This window comes from Pongo abelii, chromosome 7 (genome assembly GCF_028885655.2).
Source record: "Pongo abelii isolate AG06213 chromosome 7, NHGRI_mPonAbe1-v2.0_pri, whole genome shotgun sequence".
NCBI lineage: Eukaryota > Metazoa > Chordata > Mammalia > Primates > Hominidae > Pongo > Pongo abelii.
This window is the reverse complement of record NC_071992.2, coordinates 103,269,181-103,294,317: the sequence shown is the minus strand read 5'-3', so window position 1 is coordinate 103,294,317 and position 25,137 is coordinate 103,269,181. Positions and strand designations below refer to the sequence as shown.

The 25,137-nt window shown below is 35.4% G+C and overlaps 1 protein-coding gene across 5 annotated transcripts in view; it reads right to left on the bottom strand.

The window, feature by feature from the left end:
- Positions 1-1,957: 1,957 nt before the first annotated feature.
- The window catches only part of CNBD1 (cyclic nucleotide binding domain containing 1), a 631,440-nt gene continuing 608,260 nt past the window's right edge, over positions 1,958-25,137 (bottom strand). For 3 of the 5 annotated variants that reach the window (XM_054518647.2, XM_054518650.2, XM_054518651.2), the window contains 2 exons: positions 20,989-21,048; positions 1,958-2,115 (listed from right to left, as the gene is read on the bottom strand). In XM_054518647.2, the coding sequence (XP_054374622.2) occupies positions 1,999-2,115; positions 20,989-21,048 (177 nt within the window). In that variant the 3' untranslated portion in view covers positions 1,958-1,998. Of the gene's footprint in view, positions 2,116-20,987; positions 21,049-25,137 lie in introns of those variants that run through there. The other 2 variants (XM_054518649.2, XR_008509177.2) reach the window with 2 other exon arrangements.

The window sequence follows — 25,137 nt, the reverse complement described above, 5'->3', positions numbered from 1 at the left end:
CTTCTTTGAAAACAATTAAAATCTGCAACTGGATTAAATTTGAATTCCTACAAGATTCCAAATAGATCTGGTTTTCATAGTTCTCCACACTTTTGAATTCCCTTTGTCAGAATTATATATGGATGAACAGAGGTAGTGGTAAGTTTGACACTTATATTATCAGAAGATCTGAGGATATTTGAACTAATCAGAGTTTCTCATCATAAGCGGTTAAATGGTCAATATATGTAAAAGCAACTCAGTGGAAACTTTAGAATCCTCTTGCTTCCTCTCTACCTATGATTGGCCCAAGCCCTTTCAATTTTTTCTTCTAAATATCTCCATATCTCCAAATCTGCATTTACTTATCTAACTGCACTAGCATGTCTTAGTTCAAGTTCTCATTGTATCTCACTTGAGTGACTGGTATGGTTTTCTTACTGTGTTCTGGCTTCTAGTGTCCCCACTTGTGTGATCTTCTGAAAACATAAATATGATGGCATCATTTGCCCACATAAAACCATTCTGTGACTCTGTGACATGTAGGCCTGACAGGACAAAACCCAAGACCCCAATATGGCATATATGGCTAACCATCATGTAGGTCTCATTCAGGACAAGCTATATAATTTTCCCAGAGCAATGAAAATTATATGTGAAAATGTGGGGGGCATTACTAATAAATTCAGAATTTCAAGGTGGTAACAGAAAAACATTCAATCTAGCATGAGGTTTTCCAAGCACAAAGCCCTGTGCTATTGCACAGGTATCACAACCATGAAGCTGGTCTTGATCTCACCACTTACCACATAATCTTTTAAAATTTCTTGACAAGTAGCCTCTGGTGTAGGAATTGCTAACAATCATGTGTCACTTTCATAAGTGTTTATACTGCTTATGAAAGTTCTATGTGTCATAACTTCATACGATTTTAGATCAAATTATATTTGTTTGGGTTACAAATGTTGAAAGAATTTGAAACCATTTTGTATTTGGAGATATTTGGAATGGTCAAACAGTGTTATTAAAATGTTTTATTATATAGATAACATGTAGTGTGAAATTCAGTTTGAAACCCACCCTAATTAAATTGAGAAATTAGAAAAATTTCCTGCCTCTAGCAAGGGATGATGAACCAAATTAGATTTTTATGTTTCTATTGATATTTTCATCTCTACCACCTCTATCATTATTTATGCTTATATTAGAAGTTTTCCAGAGAGTGTATGGATAAGCTATTGCTGTGAAGCATTAAATCAAGTCTAACCAGAAATAATAATTTTGAGTATCAAATGGTTAAACAAGAGATATTGTAGGCCCTTTAATAGAAGGATATGTTATAGGAATTGGAAGGACTCATGACATCAAAGAAAATGTATCAAAATGGTGATGATAATGATTGAAGAGTTATAGTAGCATTAATTTTAAAATAGGCTAATTTAGAATCATGAGTAATTTTGAATTCATGAAATAATACTTTTTTGGGGTAGTATATTAGGTAGACATTCTCCTTGCTCACATATAGTATGAACTGCATGGCAAATACGTTTTGCTTGGTGAACAAGTCTAAACATAAGAAAAACTGTTTTGTTTTATAGTTTTGAAAAGCAAAAGCAAACTAAAAATAGTTTGAAACAAAAATGTTTCAATTTTATACTTTCTCTAATAAGCCAAAGAACGTTATTTTATTTTAATATCTCTAGTTAGGATTTACGCATCAGAAATCATTTTACTTAAAAATCTTTGGCCCTTTAAAACTTGTTGTTATGGAAGATATTTTTATCTCCTTTTATGATACAAGGCCTTAATAAAGGAACTTGAAAAATGAATAGAAGAAAAATTTAGTTGTCTAAAATATATGTAAAAATTAATTTATATAAATAAATTAGGGAAGTTGATATGCAGGAAAAAACAAAGCTTAAGGCAATTTGGTAGACCGTTACAGTAATTTCAAATAAAAAACTAAAAAAATTCAATAATCCATACTGAAATCCCCAGCTTCTTATGAGCTGGTATTTTTTAATAATTTACTAGAGTGTCCTTGAGGTTCCTAGGAATGCTGGTCCAGTAATGGTCCCATTTTCCAAAGCCTGGAATAATTCCTTTATAATACAAGCAGTTTTTCACAGTCTTATCCTGGAAAAAAAGATTGTTAAAAATAATTAATCCTATCATCCTAAAATTTTAAGGCTTATAATAGTATTATTAGCTTGAATTCTATATAAAAAGAAATAGAAAAACAGAAACAAAAATTCATAGAACTTCTAAGGATAGAATTCTCACCTTAGCAAAATACATAGAAAATATAATTTCTATATAATTTTTTTATTTAGGAAACTATTTCAATGTTTATATCTATAAATTATTTCTGTATGAGGCTAATTTTTGAGTTTTAAAAAACAAATACATGGGGAAAATGAATATAATTTTGTATTAATAAAGCATGCTTTTTCTGAGATCCTTAAACTCTTTACATGTGGTAGTTGGTTTATCTTCCTGTTACTGATATTGAACAGATAACAAGAAATTATTTGCCTTATTTTTATATTTTGCTAAGATAATAAATTCTTTCAATTACTGGACTAGCTTGTATAATCAATTTAATGTTTGATGCCTTCTCTTTGGGACTGCCATATGGGTACATCTCTATGGTGCCTTACATAGAAGAGGCTTAGACTTCTCTGCAACATTGATGCCAAGGGTAGCTGTGTAACTTGCTTTGGTCAATGCAATGAGAGGAGACATGTGGTGTGCCATTTATATGAAGCAGCCATCAAGTCATTCCCGCACTGTCTGTCTTTTCTCCCCATTAATGTAATGCTCTGCATCCAAGCACAATGCAGTCAACCAATATTGGACACGTGAATGAGAAGTGAATCTTTGTTGTTGAAAGTTACTGAGGTTTTGGCAATCATTTGTACTATTGCAAAATTTAGTTTAATCTGAAGAATTACATTAATATTTTAAAAACATATCCTCTTATATACTTGATTTTGTTCATATTTACTTTACTTATATAAACAGATAATAAAATAAAAGCCATAGGGAGTAAACACATTTATAAACAAGCAAAAGAAATGAATTTGTGTTGATTGCCCACTGTCTCGTTTAACTCTCATAACCACCCTGAAGCATGGGGAATGTCTGACTGATTCTTAGATGAGGACACTAAGGCAGTTCTTAATAAAAAAAAAACTCGGAGGAGGAGCCAAGATGGCCGAATAGGAACAGCTCCGGTCTACAGCTCCCAGCGCGAGCGACGCAGAAGACGGGTGATTTCTGCATTTCCATCTGAGGTACCCTGTTCATCTCACTAGGGAGTGCCAGACAGTGGGCGCAGGTCAGTGGGTGAGCGCACCGTGCACCAGCCGAAGCAGGGGCGAGGCATTGCCTCACTCGGGAAGCGCAAGGGGTCAGGGAGTTCCCCTTCCAGGGGTGACAGACGGCACCTGGAAAATCGGGCCACTCCCACCCGAATACTGTGCTTTTCCGAGGGGCTTAGGAAACGGTGCCCCAGGAGAGTATAGCCTGCACCTGGCTCAGAGGGTCCTACGCCCACGGAGTCTCGCTGATTGCTAGCACAGCAGTCTGAGATCAAACAGCAAGTCAGCAGCGAGGCTGGGGGAGGGGCGCCCGCCATTGCCCAGGCTCGCTTAGGTAAACAAAGCAGCCTGGAAGCTTGAACTGGGTGGAGCCCACCACAGCTCAAGGAGGCCTGCCTGCCTCTGTAGGCTCCACCTCTGGGGGCAGGGCACAGACAAACAAAAAGACAGCAGTAACCTCTGCAGACTTAAATGTCCCTGTCTGACAGCTGTGAGGAGAGCAGTGGTTCTCCCAGCACGCAGCTGGAGATCTGAGAACGGGCTGACTGCCTCCTCAAGTGGGTCCCTGACCCCTGACCCCCGAGCAGCCTAACTGGGAGGCACCCCCCAGCAGGGGCAGACTGACACCTCACACGGCCGGCCAGGTACTCCAACAGACCTGCAGCTGAGGGTTCTGTCTGTTAGAAGGAAAACTAACAGAAAGGACATCCACACCAAAAACCCATCTGTACATCACCATCATCAAAGACCAAAAGTAGATAAAACCACAAAGATGGGGAAAAAACAGAGCAGAAAAACTGGAAACTCTAAAAAGCAGAGTACCTCTCCTCCTCCAAAGGAACGCAGTTCCTCACCAGCAACGGAACAAAGCTGGACGGAGAATGACTTTGACGAGCTGAGAGAAGAAGGCTTCAGACGATCAAATTACTCCGAGCTACGGGAGGATATTCAAACCAAAGGCAAAGAAGTTGAAAACTTTGAAAAAAATTTAGAAGAATGTATAACTAGAATAACCAATACAGAGAAGTGCTTAAAGGAGCTGATGGAGCTGAAAACCAAGGCTCGAGAACTACGTGAAGAATGCAGAAGCCTCAGGAGCCGATGCGATCAAATGGAAGAAAGGGTATCAGCCCTGGAAGATGAAATGAATGAAATGAAGCGAGAAGGGAAGTTTAGAGAAAAAAGAATAAAAAGAAACGAGCAAAGCCTCCAAGAAATGTGGGACTATGTGAAAAGACCAAATCTACGTCTGATTGGTGTACCTGAAAGTGACGGGGAGAATGGAAACAAGTTGGAAAACACTCTGCAGGATATTATCCAGGAGAACTTCCCCAATCTAGCAAGGCAGGCCAACATTCAGATTCAGGAAATACAGAGAACGCCACAAAGATACTCCTCGAGAAGAGCAACTCCAAGACACATAATTGTCAGATTCACCAAAGTTGAAATGAAGGAAAAAATATTAAGGGCAGCCAGAGAGAAAGGTCGGGTTACCATCAAAGGGAAGCCCATCAGACTAACAGCGGATCTCTCGGCAGAAACCCTACAAGCCAGAAGAGAGTGGGGGCCAATATTCAACATTCTTAAAGAAAAGAATTTTCAACCCAGAATTTCATATCCTGCCAAACTAAGCTTCATAAGTGAAGGAGAAATAAAATACTTTACAGACAAGCAAATGCTGAGAGATTTTGTCACCACCAGGCCTGCCCTAAAAGAGCTCCTGAAGGAAGCGCTAAACATGGAAAGGCACAACCGGTACCAGCCACTGCAAAATCATACCGAAATGTAAAGAACATCGAGACTAGGAAGAGACTGCATCAACTAACAAGCAAAATATCCAGCTAACATCATAATGACAGGATCACATTCACACATAACAATATTAACTTTAAATGTAAATGGACTAAATGCTCCAATTAAAAGACACAGACTGGCAAACTGGATAAAGACTCAAGACCCATCAGTGTGCTGTATTCAGGAAACCCATCTCACGTGCAGAGACACACATAGGCTCAAAATAAAAGGATGGAGGAAGATCTACCAAGCAAATGGAAAACAAAAAAAGGCAGGGGTTGCAATCCTAGTCTCTGATAAAACAGACTTTAAACCAACAAAGATCAAAAGAGACAAAGAAGGCCATTACATAATGGTAAAGGGATTAATTCAACAAGAAGAGCTAACTATCCTAAATATATATGCACCCAATACAGGAGCACCCAGATTCATAAAGCAAGTCCTGAGTGACCTACAAAGAGACTTAGACTCCCACACATTAATAATGGGAGACTTTAACACCCCACTATCAACATTAGACAGATCAACGAGACAGAAAGTCAACAAGGATACCCAGGAGTTGAACTCAGCTCTGCACCAAGCGGACCTAATAGACATCTACAGAACTCTCCACCCCAAATCAACAGAATATACATTTTTTTCAGCACCACACCACACCTATTCCAAAATTGACCATATACTTGGAAGTAAAGCTCTCCTCAATAAATGTAAAAGAACAGAAATTGTAACAAACTGTCTCTCAGATCACAGTGCAATCAAGCTAGAACTCAGGATTAAGAATCTCACTCAAAACCGCTCAACTACGTGGAAACTGAACAACCTGCTCCTGAATGACTACTGGGTACATAACGAAATGAAGGCAGAAATAAAGATGTTCTTTGAAACCAACGAGAACCAAGACACAACATACCAGAATCTCTGGGATGCATTCAAAGCAGTGTGTAGAGGGAAATTTATAGCACTAAATGCCCACAAGAGAAAGCAGGAAAGATCCAAAATTGACACCCTAACATCACAATTAAAAGAACTAGAAAAGCAAGAGCAAACACATTCAAAAGCTAGCAGAAGGCAAGAAATAACTAAAATCAGAGCAGAACTGAAGGAAATAGAGACACAAAAAACCCTTCAAAAAATCAATGAATCCAGGAGCTGGTTTTTTGAAAGGATCAACAAAATTGATAGACCGCTAGCAAGATTAATAAAGAAAAAAAGAGAGAAGAATCAAATAGATGCAATAAAAAATGATAAAGGGGATATCACCACCGATCCCACAGAAATACAAACTACCATCAGAGAATATTACAAACACCTCTATGCAAATAAACTAGAAAATCTAGAAGAAATGGATAAATTCCTCAACACATACACCCTCCCAAGACTAAACCAGGAAGAAGTTGAATCTCTGAATAGACCAATAACAGGAGCTGAAATTGTGGCAATAATCAATAGCTTACCAACCAAAAAAAGTCCAGGACCAGATGGATTCACAGCCGAATTCTACCAGAGGTACAAGGAGGAGCTGGTACCATTCCTTCTGAAACTATTCCAATCAATAGAAAAAGAGGGAATCCTCCCTAACTCATTTTATGAGGCCAGCATCATCCTGATACCAAAGCCTGGCAGAGACACAACAAAAAAAGAGAATTTTAGACCAATATCCTTGATGAACATTGATGCAAAAATCCTCAATAAAATACTGGCAAACAGAATCCAGCAGCACATCAAAAAGCTTATCCACCATGATCAAGTGGGCTTCATCCCTGGAATGCAAGGCTGGTTCAATATACGCAAATCAATAAATGTAATCCAGCATATAAACAGAACGAAAGACAAAAACCACATGATTATCTCAATAGATGCAGAAAAGGCCTTTGACAAAATTCAACAACCCTTCATGCTAAAAACTCTCAATAAATTAGGAATTGATGGGACGTATCTCAAAATAATAAGAGCTATTTATGACAAACCCACAGCCAATATCATACTGAATGGGCAAAAACTGGAAGCATTCCCTTTGAAAACTGGTACAAGACAGGGATGCCCTCTCTCACCATTTCTATTCAACATAGTGTTGGAAGTTCTGGCCAGGGCAATTAGGCAGGAGAAGGAAATCAAGGGTATTCAATTAGGAAAAGAGGAAGTCAAATTGTCCCTGTTTGCAGATGACATGATAGTATATCTAGAAAACCCCATTGTCTCAGCCCAAAATCTCCTTAAGCTGATAAGCAACTTCAGCAAAGTCTCAGGATACAAAATCAATGTGCAAAAATCACAAGCATTCTTATACATCAATAACAGACAAACAGAGAGCCAAATCATGAGTGAACTCCCATTCACAATTGCTTCAAAGAGAATAAAATACCTAGGAATCCAACTTACAAGGGATGTGAAAGACCTCTTCAAGGAGAACTACAAACCACTGCTCAGGGAAATAAAAGAGGATACAAACAAATGGAAGAACATTCCATGCTCATGGGTAGGAAGAATCAATATCATGAAAATGGCCATCCTTCCCAAGGTAATTTACAGATTCAATGCCATCCCCATCAAGCTACCAATGACTTTCTTCACAGAATTGGAAAAAACTACTTTAAAGTTCATATGGAACCAAAAAAGAGCCCGCATCGCCAAGTCAATCCTAAGCCAAAAGAACAAAGCTGGAGGCATCACACTACCTGACTTCAAACTATACTACAAGGCTACAGTAACCAAAACAGCATGGTACTGGTACCAAAACAGAGATATAGATCAATGGAACAGAACAGAGCCCTCAGAAATAATGCCACATATCTACAAGTATCTGATCTTTGACAAACCTGACAAAAACAAGAAATGGGGAAAGGATTCCCTATTTAATAAATGGTGCTGGGAAAACTGGCTAGCCATATGTAGAAAGCTGAAACTGGATCCCTTCCTTACACCTTATACAAAAATCAATTCAAGATGGATTAAAGACTTAAATGTTAGACCTAAAACCATAAAAACCCTAGAAGAAAACCTAGGCATTACCATTCAGGACATAGGCATGGGCAAGGACTTCATGTCTAAAACACCAAAAGCAATGGCAACAAAAGCCAAAATTGACAAATGGGATCTAATTAAACTAAAGAGCTTCTGCACAGCAAAAGAAACTACCATCAGAGTGAACAGGCAACCTACAAAATGGGAGAAAATTTTCACAACCTACTCATCTGACAAAGGGCTAATATCCAGAATCTACAATGAACTCCAACAAATTTACAAGAAAAAAACAAACAACCCCATCAAAAAGTGGGCGAAGGACATGAACAGACACTTCTCAAAAGAAGACATTTATGCAGCCAAAAAACACATGAAAAAATGCTCACCATCACTGGCCATCAGAGAAATGCAAATCAAAACCACAATGAGATACCATCTCACACCAGTTAGAATGGCAATCATTAAAAAGTCAGGAAACAACAGGTGCTGGAGAGGATGTGGAGAAATAGGAACACTTTTACACTGTTGGTGGGACTGTAAACTAGTTCAACCCTTGTGGAAGTCAGTGTGGCGATTCCTCAGGGATCTAGAACTAGAAATTCCATTCGACCCAGCCATCCCATTACTGGGTATATACCCAAAGGACTATAAATCATGCTGCCATAAAGACACATGCACACGTATGTTTATTGCGGCATTATTCACAATAGCAAAGACTTGGAACCAACCCAAATGTCCAACAATGATAGACTGGATTAAGAAAATGTGGCACATATACACCATGGAATACTATGCAGCCATAAAAAATGATGAGTTCACGTCCTTTGTAGGGACATGGATGAAATTGGAAATCATCATTCTCAGTAAACTATCGCAAGAACAAAAAACCAAACACCGCATATTCTCACTCATAGGTGGGAATTAAACAATGAGAACACATGGACACAGGAAGGGGAACATCACACTCTGGGGACTGTTGTGGGGTGGGGGGAGGGGGGAGGGATAGCACTGGGAGATATACCTAATGCTAGATGACGAGTTGGTGGGTGCAGCGCACCAGCATGGCACATGTATACATATGTAACTTACCTGCACATTGTGCACATGTACCATAAAACCTAAAGTATAATAATAATAATAATAAAAGAAAAAAAAAAAATTTATCTGAAAAATAAAATTAAATGTTGGTATAAAAAAAAAAAAAAAAAAAAAAAACTCTAGCTCATTCCTAGGATGATAAGAATAATTACAATGTCATTTAAATATATGTATATATAATTAATACATATGTAATATATAATATATATAAAATTAGATTTTACTTTTTGGGACAGAAATATTTTGCAACAAATGCCCCATCAACAACTACGAAATCAATTATATTCATGTTAATATGAATTTAATTGAGGGATAATATAGTTAAGCTGAAACTGTATCCGGCCTCAGATAATGAATATGGTACTTATTATTAGAGCATAATTTTGTGTTTGTTATTGTTTCTAGTTCAGTAAGCTTACACTGTTGTATGCAATATATTAATTTACTTATTATACCACATTTCTCCTTTTGAAGGATTGATACACTATTTTTTGGACTTAACATCCTACCATTAGAGTGTTTTTCCATCCAATTGGTACAAAGCAGAAAGTTACATAAGAAATTTCTTAACTTTTTCCCCGTAAAACTTGAGTAATTAAAACAGTACTATTTAAAAACAGAGACAATGACTCTCTGCAGTAAGTGGATACTTAAAAGTGGTAATCCAAATAGTTTAGGATACATTTACATTACTTTTCTGTAAACACTGAAAGTGACAAGCAGTCTTAATATATAGATTTACAATAAAGAGATATATGATATCATACAGATACGAGTGCTTTCTTGAAATCTGAACATATGGAACCTATGAAAACGGTGTTAAGCAGCCTGTTGAGTCATACAGCTCAACAGTGTTGTACAGCCCAGATTTGAATCCAATTGAGTCTTCTTTTCATGCTACCATAAAATTAAAAGCTCTAAATATAGCATGATCCTGCTTAAGTAAATAGCTCAAAAAGCCCACAAAATTTATTATTATTATTATTATTTTTTGAGATGGAGTCTTGCTGTGGCAGCCAGGCTGGAGTGCAGTGGCGCTGATCTCGGCTCACTGCAAGCTCCGCCTCCCGGTTCACGCTATTCTCCTGCCTCAGCCTCCCGAGTAGCTGGGACTACAGGCGCTCGCCGCCACCACGTCCGGCAAATTTTCTGTATTTTTAGTAGAGACGGGGTTTTTGTTAGCCAGGATGGTCTCGATCTCCTGACCTCGTGATCTGCCGGCCTCGGCCTCCCAAAGTGCTGGGATTACAGGCATGAGCCACCGCGCCAGGCCAAAATTTATAATCTGATAATAATGACTGAAAACTAAACAGGAAGAACTGTGTTGACCAAAAGGATAGCAGAATGTCAGAGAAATATATCAATATGGAGAATATAAATCATGGATTCAGAAGCAGACACCAATAGAAATAACAGGTTTCTTGGAGAATTAATGGTAAACTCATTTATACTTCCATATCTTTTATTTATATTGCTATACTTGCAAAAATGATTGGCAATAACATACAGTAAAAGAAACAATAAAAATAAGGAAGACCAGTAAAGCCAGGTAAAAGGACAGAAGAAAAATAACAATAAAAGAAGAACACTAGTTTGACAGAAGTTACTGTACTTTAGCACGAAACATAATTCTGACTTCATAGTCAAATTAAAATGATATTTTGTAAATTTTATACCTCTCGTTTCTTAATAAAATTAATCTATTTATTAAAGTAAAGTTAGACACCATTGATATATAGATAGCATAATAATAGTGTTTCAGGGAAAGTAAACTTATTCAGTGGTTCCAGAATTTACACTGCTGTTGAATACAAAAAGGTAACATTACTTTTATTTTTCTCAATTAAATTTAATCTACTCCAAAACTTCACTCTCTGGACTTATAGGAAATTGAATTTAATCACTCTTGGATATCGCTAACATTCTATTCACAATAGTGTCAATGTTATGAGCCTGATGCAATTTAAGCCTTTGAGAAGGAATACCTGGTCTCTCTGCATGGTCACTGAAATGCTTTGCTTTGAGCCCACTCATCTCTTAACCATGGGTGGCCATCCCTCGTGGGGTGGGGGGAGTGAGGAGGGATAGCATTAGGAGATATACCTAATGCTAAATGACGAGTTAATGGGTGCAGCACACCAACATGGCACATGTATACATATGTAACAAACCTGCACGTTGTGCACATGTACCCTAAAACTTGAAGTATAATACTAATAAAATTTTTTTAAAAAGATGCCATTGTCTGCAGTCCACCATCTCCAGGTGCACCACGCAGTAATTTTCTCAGAAGTGTGCTACCTCAGTGGGTACTATGAGGGAGCTGGCACAGGGCCTCTCTCTTGTGGAACATACAAGATCTCAATTCCTCTTGAAATTTTGTGAGAAGCTCTTGAGATAACCTTCTTTTTCTTCATCTTCCACCAACCACATACACGCTTCCCTATATCCTCTCCTTCCCTGGACTGATTGTAAATATTCTCCCACTAAAGTCCCATTATAAAGACAATGCTGTTGGGAGTTGGAAAATTGGATGCGGCATTCAGTTTATTCTTTTTATGCTTACTAATTTATTTTGTCAGATACCCTTTTTTTTTAATTAAGTCTTAAGGATAGTCAGAGTTAAGTTTTATTGATTTGTTGCTGGTGTTATGTCAGACTTGGAATAATAGCGTTTTATTACTTATTCTGTTTACACCAGTAAGTTTTAATTATTGCAGACAGAGAAAACGGAAAAATTAAAAGAAAATTATTCTTCTCCCAAAAATAGGGTGCTAGAAAATGGTCTGAAACATATTAACTTGTCTTATACCACCATCTATTCTTTTTCTTTCTCTCAATGTGATAAAATATACATAACATAAAACTTACCATTTTCATTCTTTTTAAGTGTGCAGTTCCAATTTGAAGCTCTGTATCCACTAAATAATACCTCCTTATTCTGCTCTCCCCCCAATCATAGGTAACCACCACTTTTCCTCCTGTCTCTGCGAATTTGAGAAAGATTTGACTCTTCAAAATACTTCATATAAGTGGAATCGCACGTATTTGTCCTGTTGTTTCTGACTTATCTCACTTAGCATAATGTCTTGATGGTTGATTCATGTTAGAGTATGTATCAGGACCTCATTTGCTCTCAGGTGTATTTAGTATCTTTCTTTAGCTAGACAATATGACTAGGTTTGTTTGGCAACAAAGTTGAGAAAGGAATTGGAATTAATGAGCTTAGTGAACAGCAAATTAAAGCATGTCTTTTGAGAGAGAGAGAGGGAGAGAAAGAGAAATGGCCTGGGGAACAGACAGGGAAACTGCAGAAGCTGATATTATAGCACTTGTATATTTTTCCATTGCACTGGAAAATTAATTTGAACACTTTTCAGCACTTCTTCATTTGTGGTTTACATTGGACACAGAGCTTTTTAGATTTATTGCTTGGTTTGAAAATGGAAAAATACTTTATAACAGCCTCCCTATCCATCCCGTCCTTTCCAAATCTTATGAAAACCAGCAGGTTTTTCTATTAAAAACCTAGTCATGTGAATCCCGTAAGAAGATGTCATTGTTATAAAACAATACAGTGAGCGGTGAGGACAAAGAATGCCAAGTTAAACACAAAAGGGTAAAAAAAAAAAAATCTGTCCACATGTTCCCACACCCTTAGGCACTTATTCCAGTGTGAATTGCCTGTGAGTTTCTTATGACAAAACTTGGCCCACCAGGCAATTCATCCCCAGAAGGGCTCAGCTCTCTCCAGAAACTGCATTCATATTTCCCAGATGATAATGGCTTTTATCAAAAGCAGAAGTTGAAGAACAGGAAAGCTCAGCATCAGAAAAGTAGTCCAGCCCTGAGGACCTGCAGGCCAGTAATGGTAAGGGCTAGAGAGCAAAGCAGTTGTTGGGTTTGGGTGCTCAAAGATGGGAAAAGCCAGTGCTCATCAGATGGCAAATGATTTTCTTATTCTGGAAATAAACAGTATATTTGCAATCTTAGTTTATGTTTTTTGTCTTTAAAATATACAAGGCAAATGTGTCAATAAATGCGTAGAACTCAGGACAAAAATACTCTAAATGTGTGCATAATATTGTTATAGCTATAGATGTGCCTCTACATATATGCTCATAACAATATATATTTTAATAGGTACTTGTGAATCCTTCTTATAGCTTTCTTACATACACAGATAAACTTATTTTAAAACTTATTGGAAATTTAAAGATTACCCAGCAGACTTAGCCTCCTGCTGCAATGACCAGCCCCTGCAACCCTAACTCTGGAAAGCAGCACTTGTCAACTTTGTGACTTTGGTTGGCTACATAGGTATCTCGTGCCACCATGAGGATGAGATCAGAAAGCCTTTTTCTTGTTGATGAGCCTACACTGTGGTTGCTGTTTTGTAAACCCACCTGCCTGTTCTGATACTTAAGAAATTACATTGAGTCTCAGGGGCCAAACACCGTTGCCACCCTTTGCTTGGGGTGTAAGTGTTGACTTCCAAATTGTAATTCGTGCCTGTCAGAATAATTCATTTGTGGCCTGGCTTAGCCTTTTCCATGCTAAATCATGCTATATAAAACTACTTGTCATTTTTTCCTTCATATGTATGTCAGACTTGGTTTTCTAAATTCAAAATATTCAACCAGACAAACAACAAACCCTAGAGCATTGTATCCTTACAAGGACTTTAAGCCTTTTCTTCCACTGGGGCTTAATATCCTGGCTTCTCACCTCAATATTTGTGGTAATAATGCACTCTCCATTTCATATGAAGTGACTTTCTAGCTGTCACTGATTAAGCTGTTCTTCCTCAGTGCCCCGATTTATATCCCTGAATTTTTCGGCCTCCTACCAGTGATAAACAGAAACTATCCCTTTGCATATAATGAATACACTTGGCCTGTGTACAATGTAGACAGATGTACTATATCATTAAACACTGTGTTAAATAACTCTTGAATTACAGTTGAACTGAGGAAATACTTACATCCTTATATTAGGAATAATGGAATTTGTTTGGGGTTTTACATTGAAGGAAGAATCACAGAACTATATATATTCAAGATAAGACACTACTATTTATAATGCACAACATCAACATTAAAGTTTCTTTCACAAACAGAAAAATAAGGGAATTACAAATGCTCCCTGTAGAATGCAGTTCCTTGATTACATAATGTTACTACTCTACAAGTTCCACATCATATATTAAAATCTAAAAAAACTAAGCTCTGAAAGAAAAAGCTGCACAATAGAAACATTTAAGAAGTGTTGCAGTATAAAACAAGAAGCAATAAAGCTAGAAAAATTAAACACCTCATATATAGTTTGCTCTTAGTAGGCATATCTTAAGTTTAGCATTGAAATGAAAGACATTTTAATCTGATAGAAAAGTGGTGAATGTGAGAATTTAGAATTCTCTTTCTATGGGTAGAGCTTATATGCCCAACTATGACTATAAATAATTTAGTAGGCCTAATATATATGTCCACTCACACACATGAAAGAAAAGAGGGGAAAAAAGGATTATCAAAAGTGTTAAGCAAATGGATCAAAAAATAAGTTATCTTAAAATAGCCATTGACTATAGGTTTATTCTTAAGATAGTTAAGGAAATTCAGATAATTCAAAGGAAAAACTGTCAGATGAACCCATTTTTTTGCCTCATATTCCTAGTTCTTTTCCTTTACAGCACCCTTTAGAGCACATCTCACAATGCTATATATACACTTATTTAGGGATACATAATTTTTGTAATTTTCATATTCCCCATTGGACAGACCCTGAAAATCTATATAAACAGGAACTGTTTCATTTTTATTTACTGCTGATTACTAAGCCAGACACAGAGTAGTGCTCAATAAATACCAGTAAATTGTATGAATGTTTTTCTTCTCTTTTGCATTTCAGGAAATAATGACTCATCTGTTTTTAAACAAATTTTATTGTGTATATTTGAGGTTTAACAACATGATGTTATAAAATACATATAGATAATAAAATCGTTACTATACAGAAGCAAATCAAAATATCTATCATCTCACATAGTTACTTTTATTTTTGTGAAAAGAGCAGCTAAAATGTACTTATTTAACAAAAATCTCAAGTGTCTCCCATTTTATTGCCTATAGTCCTCCTGTTATACATTAGCTCTCTAGACTTGTTCATTCTACATATCTGCTACTTTGTGTCCTTGGCCAAATCTCTGTTTGCTATACCCCTAGCCCCACCCGTGGACTCTTCTATTTTCTATGTATTTTGAATTATCCAAGGATTTATTCATTTTCATCATTTAACTCATGCTTACTGAAGGCCTGCCTATGTATCATTTCTGTTTTTTATACTGTACCTGCCTCTATAAACAAGATACCTTCTCTTCAAGGAGCCTAAATTCCTAATGTTCAGAGGAAGAGACAAACAGAAGGATAAGTTCGACCCTGAGACAATGTTCACAAAAAGATGAGAGGAATGAAAAAAAAAAAAAAAAAGAAAGAAAAGCATCAATTGTCCATTTAAAAGCTATAGATATAGCTTAAGGAATTAATGATGAATATTTCTTTTCATAATAATCTCAATGGGAAGAATAAGCAAACGTAAATTTTATGATAAAAAGATCAACCAATAGTTGGTATAATAAGCAAAACAAAATTTTCACTTCATAGTAATATATTCCATTTCAATCATGAAGACCAGCCTGAGGCATCAGGTCAATTAATGTAATAACTTGGTACATAGAGACTTAGGCATAACAAGTGAAATTTAATTTAGTGGTCTCATGCTAATCATTGAGGGTCCAGAAGACAGCAACAACATAATTAAAGAAAAGGAAAATAGAATTATGAGGTTAACTGAAGGAACTAGTGCAATATAGCCCAGAAAAGGAAGGCTAAAAGATGTTTAATTTCATTTTTTTCTAACACTTGAAAGGATATAGAAGAGGTATGATATTAGGGCAAAAGAACTGGTATGAATATTAATACAAATGTGCCAATAAGAAAAAAAAGTGCAACTAGGGAATTTGGGTATTTTATATTGATTAACATTTTTTCCATAATATTATGTGATTTTTGCTTGGAGTTATGGACAAGAAATAACTTACCATAGGCTGTAACGTAAGTGAGTGGAGAGTGTTTTGTTTTCTCTGTGGTTATTTATTTATTTATTTATTTACTTATTTATTTTACAGAGATGGAGTGTACTCTGTCACCTAGGCTGGAGCGCAGTGGCATGATCATAGCTCACCACAGCCTTGAATCCTGGTCATGCAATCCTCTTGTCTCAGCCTCCCAAGGAGCTAGGACTCTGGGGTGCTCCCCCACCTGGTTCTGAGGGTATTTTTGTGGGGTTATTTGAGTTGTGCTTTTGTAGCACAGATTGGAGATGTGCAATAAATTGTGACCATGCTGTCTCTTCTTGAAAAGAAGTATCAACATTGGTTAAAATAAGCCTAATAAACTGCAACAGATACTATTAATCATTTAGTATGCCCACTAAAAATTAGACTACCAATTTTTCCACTGGACTCCTTTTCCTAAATGCATAAAACCATTTAATGCATGAGAAATTCATAGCTAAGCACCAGAGCTGAGTCCATGATTTGTACTTTTATTTCTGCAACCTATTGAATATTTACATTAAAAATTTCTGAATACAGTTTGTAAGCTAACGCGGAGTGATTATTTCAGATATTTTGAAAAGTAATTTCATGCTCATTTTTTTCTAGTGGTTTTATATGCTTTAGTTTTTTAATCCTAAAACAGATTTCTTCTCTGACTCATAATTCTACTCTGATTCATACTACTTTAATATTTCATTCAAAGATGATTAGATTAACAAAAAATACTAAAAAAAACCCTATTCTGAATACAAATAAGCAAAATAGATAGATGTTACTGTTCTCATCCTATTAATTTTTAGTTCAAATTGCTAAAATGACTCAAATATTTTAAGGTTATGCAACCAAAACCTGATAAAAGCATTATGAAAACATTTATTTTTCAAACTAATTTTTTCCCGTTCTATAGTCAAGTTAACGTTGAGTCGTTATTAGGTTTCCCTGTAGGTTCAGGGCTATTTGATTTTCTATGGTCTCTGTTCACAAGTACCTTAAAATATATTTTAAAAGATAATGGGAGGCACCTATATAAAACATTAGGCAATATTAGTTCAATACATAACTAAGTGCCTAATTGTAAATTATAGACTATCTGTGTTCACTAAGAGAGGACTATTAGTGCAAGTGAGGGGCAATCAGGGAATGTTTTATAAAATATGGTGGATGTTGTAGCTTGAAGGAAGACTAGAATTGGTTGAAGAAAGACTGAAATTGGTTAAGAGGAGTCAAGGAAAATACAAGTAACAGATTCAAAATAGAATTTGTGCTGGAAGAGTAAGAAAACTAAACTCAAGGCTGGGCGTGGGTGGCTCATGCCTGTAATCCCAGTACTTTGGGAGGGCCGAGGCAGGCGGATTATCAGGTCAGGAGTTTGAGACTAGCCTGGCCAACATGGTGAAACCCCGTCTCTACTAAAAGTACAAAAATTAGCTGGGTGTGGTGGCGCATGCCTGTAGTCCCAGCTCCTCGGGAGGGTGAGGCATGAGACTCGCTTGAAGCTGGGAGGCGGAGCTTGCAGTGAGCCGAGATTGTGCCACTGCACTCCAGCCTGGCAACAGAGCGAGACTCCGTCTTAAAAGAAAAGAAAAGAAAAGAAAAGAAAAGAAAAGAAATCTAAACGCAATAGGATGGTCATAAAGGCGAAACCTTGGGAAAATTATCACAAAAAGCTGAATGGTTCATTGAAGAGTTCAAACTCGCTTAGAAGAGCAAAAGAGTTGATTAGAGACAAAAATGCAGGGACATCGGGTGGCAAGACTGCATGGTATATACTGTCTAAATGAAAAAATAAACAAGAAGCATAGGCATCAAATACTGTTCACTGGAAAAGTTAATTTAGGAGAACCAGCAAGAAAATATAGAAAGATTATATGGCAAATCCAGAAAATGTTCTTGTTGTTGTTAGCAATACAGATATTGTTGTTAGCAATACTGATATCATTATTGTTAGCAATAATGATATTTTTCTCCAAATTTCTACCTTTTACTTAATCTTCCACAGTAGGTCTAAGTGGTTGCCCCACCACTCCTAACTCCACCCCCACCACAGGTGCACAATCTCACTGGAAGCAGTGGCGTGTTGGAGTGGGCTCCCAGTACCATTAGGGTTGACTCTGTGCATCTCTTCCCAGCTGCAAGTGGCTATAACAGGATTATTTACAACATGAAAACTGGAAAATGCTACAAATCAAGAGTTTTGGGGTAGTAGAGGGAAACAGTTTTGTAAACATCGATTAACACATCACTGTGCACAACTATGTATTTTACCATATTCTTTTCAATTTTTTCTTAGTTACAGTCAGTTTTGGTTCTCAGCTTCTTAGTTTTTATGAACCAATCAGAAAAACAACTATAGAATACTTATACTGCTTGAGGCTAGTAGGTTAGAAAACATGAACATGAAAGCTCATAATCTATTCTCGTTAGTTCAATGTAATGTCCACAAACTATGAAATCTGATGGAGTTACTCTCATAAAAATGTTTTCTAAATGTCTAGTTTTTCCAATATTCCCTGATGGATACACTACAGGAAGAAAAGAAATGAAGGCTGACTTCTGTGATAAATCCCTGGTGCTAGAACGGATATCCTGCAAGAAGCAATCATCAAATACCGGGTAACGAGACATATTTAACAAGAATTCCTGTTTCAGTGAATTTACACAGTGGGCAAATCATCCAGATTTTAGGATTTGGGATAAGAGCAACAATATTCAGACAAATCTCTGCGAATTGCTCCTCATAAATTGCTTTCACAATAACTTTAATAAATCTGAGATTCTGATATATCCAGCTAGGAGATCACTGAATCGTTTTCTAAACATATGGTGACACTGTGACTGACAGCAGGGTATCATTAAAGAAACAACAGCTTGAATAAAGGAAGAAACTTGAGCTCCCAGACTTGCCAGGGAACTTACTTCCATATAGATTGGGGGTGACAGCTACAAAGTTATTGCCCATTTTTTTCTGTGCCACTTCAGAAGTAATAGCATCTAAGATGATAGGCATGTCATTCGTTCATTCACTCAACATAAGAAATTCAGTAAGGCAGGAGATGTTGTTAGGGGCAAAATTAATTACCAAACTGCATGTAATTTAAAAAAGGAAATCAGTACATTTTCTTAAGAAAAATAGGAACATATTAAAATGTTTTCTTTATTTATTTAATATGACATACAGGAGTAAAGAAATGACATTTTATTTTAGAAGGAACTAGAATGTAAAAGGAACAGTATGTGTATATTTCAACAATAGTCTTAGGCTTCATATTTTAGTAAATTAATATATTTGGAAAAATGCAGATCCCTGATGGGAACTAAATAGGTCCCCTAGACTTACAATAATATGTGCAAACTCAAAAGAATTAGCTTACCAGGAACAGAAAATTAGAAATTTATCAAGGCAAGAGCAAACTGCCCGTCTGCCAAAGATTGCATCATTGCAGATGATTATGTGAGGTGTTGTTTTGACATGGGAAATCATCCCACTTTTTGTTTCATTGTTTGCCTCTTAACAGAAACAAATATTTGGAAAGTTTTCCTGCCCCACTTTTTCTTACTAAGTGGGTGAGTGTCCCTACCCTTTTCTGCACACCCATGACACAGAGAGAGGAAGAGTCTTAAAGCCACATTGAAGATGTGCAGCACTTACCTGTGGTGTTCCAGGGTCAGAGCCCAAGGTGGAGTTGTTTGAAAAATCATTACCCTTCTATTTATCTAAGGAGTCCACTGGAGTATATTTGTTTAAAAGAATGCCCTATTTAAAATCTCTGCCTGCCATTTTTAATTTCTATTTATGGTGTGGTATCTCATAGCATATTAAGCTACTGTGTTAGCCAAACAAATAAAAGAGAAGCTGCTTCTTTAAAAGACAATACATTATCTTAGCTCTTTATGTTGTATTCCTTTTGTATATTCTACTACAGGAGAGACTGTATTTCTCAGCTGCTTCAAAGTCTCCAAGTTATCTTTATTTTGTTTCTCAATACATTTAAAGGTGTAGTTAACTGAGATCTTTAAAGAGTTTCACCCACTGTGCATACCTTACTGAAGGTGTTGGATAAGCAATGGTGAAGACATGAGACATAATGTCAATGGTGATGATGATTCTGGCAGTCAAATTTTCAAAGTGCCAAAAATTTGGATTAATCCCACAGCAGTATTAAAATGACCATAGTCAATATTTTTTTCCTTTGACATACATATTATAAAATAGTTTATTATTCTCGCTTGCCAACTGCATTCTATAGCAGAAAGCATAACAAATTGTGAAGAATTCATTATAGTTTGAATTGGGCAAACCTGAGTCAGATTACTGACAGTTTTATTAATTACTTGTGTTACTCAGACAAGTTCCTTAATTTCTCCAGGCCTTAGTGGCCTCTTCCATAAAATAAGAAAAGCAACAATTATAGTTAAAGGTGTTAAATGAGACAACATACATAAACTGCTTAGCATACTGTAGTAATTAATGCATTTTCTTCCCTCTAAATTTGAAGGAAAAAATATGGACTTACTACAAATTTATTTTACAGGCTCTTTTAAGATATAAAGGAGTAAAGAATATGTTTTCAGCAGAAACATTTTCTTTAACATTCATTCATTATAAAAGTTTACTTTCCCTTAATGTTTATATTTTCTGAAGTTATCACTAATTTAATATATTCTGCTATAAGGAAAGAATAATTATCCTATTTATTTTGTTGGTATATATTATTATACCTTGAAATCTTTCCATTCTTTTTGTTGTTCCTTTTTCAAATATTCATTTTTGACATCCTCCTACAAAGGAACACAAGATTAGATTGAATAAATGAGCACTTTTTCCAATTATTTAGTATTCTATACCATGGTTTCTGCCACTAAATTTATAATCAAAGCAAGCCTTGACATGTTTAATTGTGGGCAGCTGGAAAATAATAGCAGAGGCATTGGATAGGCATATGGTAAAAAGAAATAGGGTAACTTATTGGAACAATCCAAAAATGTGAAGAATAAAGTGAGACTTTCAGAAAAACAGGATAAAAAATAGTTGTATTGGTACTTATAGTAACATATCATCATATATAAAGAATTTAGCTTTGTTTATATAAAGCAAGGCACACCCATACCCTCCCCACTCCAAGTACATACAAGTCTTCCCAGGCATTCTTGCATCTTAATAACACTACCATTTTATAAAATGTAAACAAGTAAAAAACAGAGGGGTGAGATTTTTTTTAAGATTTGTTCCCCATTTTAAAATTAAAGATTTGACCAACATTATCTGTATACTGCTATGTGACACTAAGATCATTATTCCATTTCTTCTGTGTATATCATCCTTTTTGTTTTACTGTTTTAAAATTCAAATTGCAAACATGAGTGAATATAAATCTACACATAAGTTGAATAAATGTGTATATACTATGCATATAAAAATTAAAAACCCACAACTTTCCTACCAATAATCTAACACAGAGCTTTAGTTATCAAATGTAAAAGGGCATTTTTATATTTTAGAAGGATGTGATTATGCTTCTACTGCATTTTACATATTTTAGAAGGACTTTATTAAATATATGAATATAAAAACAGATTTCTTAAGCAGAAAAAGAGTATACTACTTAACATTCCAACTATTCATATAAAAACCTGTAATAGTACCTTATGGCCTATTGATGATCAAAATAATTCAAATGATAATGAATCTGGTTTCATACATTGTCACATATAATACAAATATAAAAGGCATATAATGTACAACAGCTTATTATCTCCTGGAATATGGTCTGTTACTTAACATAGTAAGCTTTCAGCTCAACATGGCAATAACTTGTCACAGTTAATTTTTTAAAAATCAAATAAACCAATTAATAGAGGGTAAGCAACATGGACTATTCATTTCAAGAAAATATGAATGAATTCAAACAATACTAAGCATAATTTAAATATTAGCTAATTCTACAGATGCATAAGTATCTTCCTGGGTTCACAACTTACATGTTTTCTAAGTGTTCAAAAAATACCAGTTTACAATAATTCCTGTATGATAAATACTATATGAAATCACTTTTGTTTTTCTCAGAGACTCGTCATAGTTTGGCATTTTCTTTTAAACTCATGTCTGTAACAACTCTCAATGTGAAGGAAACTTTAGGATTAATTATAGTGGATAGAGCTTTTCTGACATTATTATTCCTCAAACAAGGACAATTTACTGGATAGCTTCACATTGTAGAATAACTAATGACCCCATCTCTTTTTGGCACTCCAAATTAAACATCCTTCAACAAAAACAGAAAACAGATGTTCAACATTAGCAGATGTCCAGGGTGACACACTAAACATATGCAGGGAGTGGAAATCCTAGCTCCACTCACATGTGTGAGAAATGCTGACCAGTGCATGGAGGATTTCCAAGCACCATCACTTTGTTTTGTAAGAATAGAATTTCATTCATGTATTAGATAATGAGATCCTCCCACATTCCAATGTCTATACTGTGCCAAATCTATTTTTTTCAACAAGGTGTAATGATCTACTAGAAATTTTAAACCATAGTTTTCTTATTTTTATATTATTTCTACATAAAAGAACAAAATAAGCAAAGAACCATAATATGCAAAAATAATTTATCTGCACTATCAAAATAAATTCTTAAATTTATCTATTTTCCTTAAATTCCAAGTGGCTTCCACCATTATTCACTTTAAGCCTACTCAAATGCCATCTTCTCAGTGTAGACTTCCCTTGTTCAATTCAGGCAGAATCTCTGAATTGAGCTATCTATTTTTCTCCCCACTAGAAGCTTTGTGATGGCAATGAGTCATCTGATTTATCATTCTATTTCCAGTGCCTAGAATAGGGGAGGTGGTAGATACTCAATAAATTATTTGTTGATTAATTAGAAGAAGATATAAACAGTCATTTTTTCCTCCTCCCTTTCTCTATTTCTTTATTTTGGGGGTTTGTGGGAGGTCGTTCCTCACCAATCAGTGCCACAGTACCCTGCATTTGATAGACAAGGAATAAAAATAATTATCTAAATCAAGGTGCTACTCTAACTAGCCCCTTTATAAATGATGCTTCAGCTAATATTATTTTTAGTTAAAGCATAAGTACATACAATAAAATGTATTTTTCTTACATTTTCTGTTAGATCAGCTTTGACTATTGTATACACATGTGTTACCTTCACCAAAAACAAGATAAAGAACCTCTCCATCCCCCTGAAAGATTAACCTATAACCTTTTTCAGTCAAACCTCTCTTCACAGTGTCAACTACTTTTGGACTTCTATCACCACAGTTTAGTATTGACTATTTTACTAAAAGAAATCATACAATATATCCTTTAGGTGTTTCCAGTTTTGTTCTCTTTGAATAATGTCTCCAAGATTTTTCCATGTTCTTACATGTACCAGTTTGTTACTTTTTACTAGTATTCCAGTATCCTAGTGAACTTCACTTTGTTGATTCATTTTCCTGTTGATGAATATTTGTGCCTTTCAATTACTTTATTATTAAGACTTAGACTGCTATGAACGTTCTTGTAAAAATCTTTTGTGTTTCTTTTTGACTCTTCTGTTAAATATTTAGGAATGGAGATGCTGAGTCACAGGGTAGATGTAGGTCTAACTTTAAAGGAAATAGTCAAAGATTTCTCCAAACTTGTGTAATTTTATACTAACATCGGCAATGTATAGTAGTTCCAATTGCTCCTCACCTCACCGTGTCACGTGCCAACTCATGACACCAAAGTTATAATTGCCTATGTTTAGTTCTAGAATCTTTATGGGTCTGCACTTTATGTGCAATGTGTCTGATCTGTCTTGAATTACTACTTTTTTTTTCATAAAGTGAAGCTAATGATTATGGTTCATTTTTTCCCATACAAAAATATTTATTTGTATTTTACTTTTATCATATTTAAATTTCAGCCATACCAGAAAATATGAAATAATATCTAACTGTGGTTTAAAATCAAATTTTGCTAATAATTAATGTTGAACACTACCTTATGTGTTTCCTGGACATTACCATATCTTCTGCAAAGTGTCAGTCAAGTCTTTTGCCCATTTTATAACTGGGTATTTTTCTTACTACTGTTGATAGGCAGTAGTACTTTACAAATTCTGCATACGCATCCTTATTCATATTTATGTACTGTGAACATTTTCTCAGTCTAAGACCTTTCTGTTGATTATATTAATCCTGTCTTCTTAATAGTAGATATTGATAATATTGATGAAGCCCACATTATAATTTTAGAAAATTTTATATCAGTGACTCTTTTTGTACTGCCTAAGACATAATTACCCACACCAAATTCATAAATATATTCTCCTATGTTTTATTCTAGAATCTTTAGGTTTCTGGTATTTATGCTTAAATGTTCAATCTGTCTTGAATTTTTCTTCTTTTTTGTATAAAGATAGAGGTTTAAGTCCATTTATTTCCCATAGACATATTTTGTTATAAAGATTACCCTTTCCTCTTTGAATTGACTGGAGTCTTGTAAAAATTTATCAACAACATATGCAAGTCTATTGCTGAACTATATTTGTTCCATATTTCTACTTGTCTCTGTGTATGTCAATATGAAATTTTGTTGATCATCGCAACTTTATTGTAAGTCTTGAAATAAAGGGCGAGTCCTCCAGTTTTGTTCTTTTTCAATATTTATTTGATTATTATACATCTTTAGTCTTTTTGCTTGAATTTTAAAACAGCTTGATGGTCTCTTCAAAATAAACATTGAGAGGGATTCCTTTGTGTTTATAAATAAACTTGGAAGAAGGAACATCTTAAACATATGAAGTCTGTTAATCCATGAACATGGTGTATCTTTCATTTATTTCAGTGCCTTTAAGTTCATGTAGTAATGTTT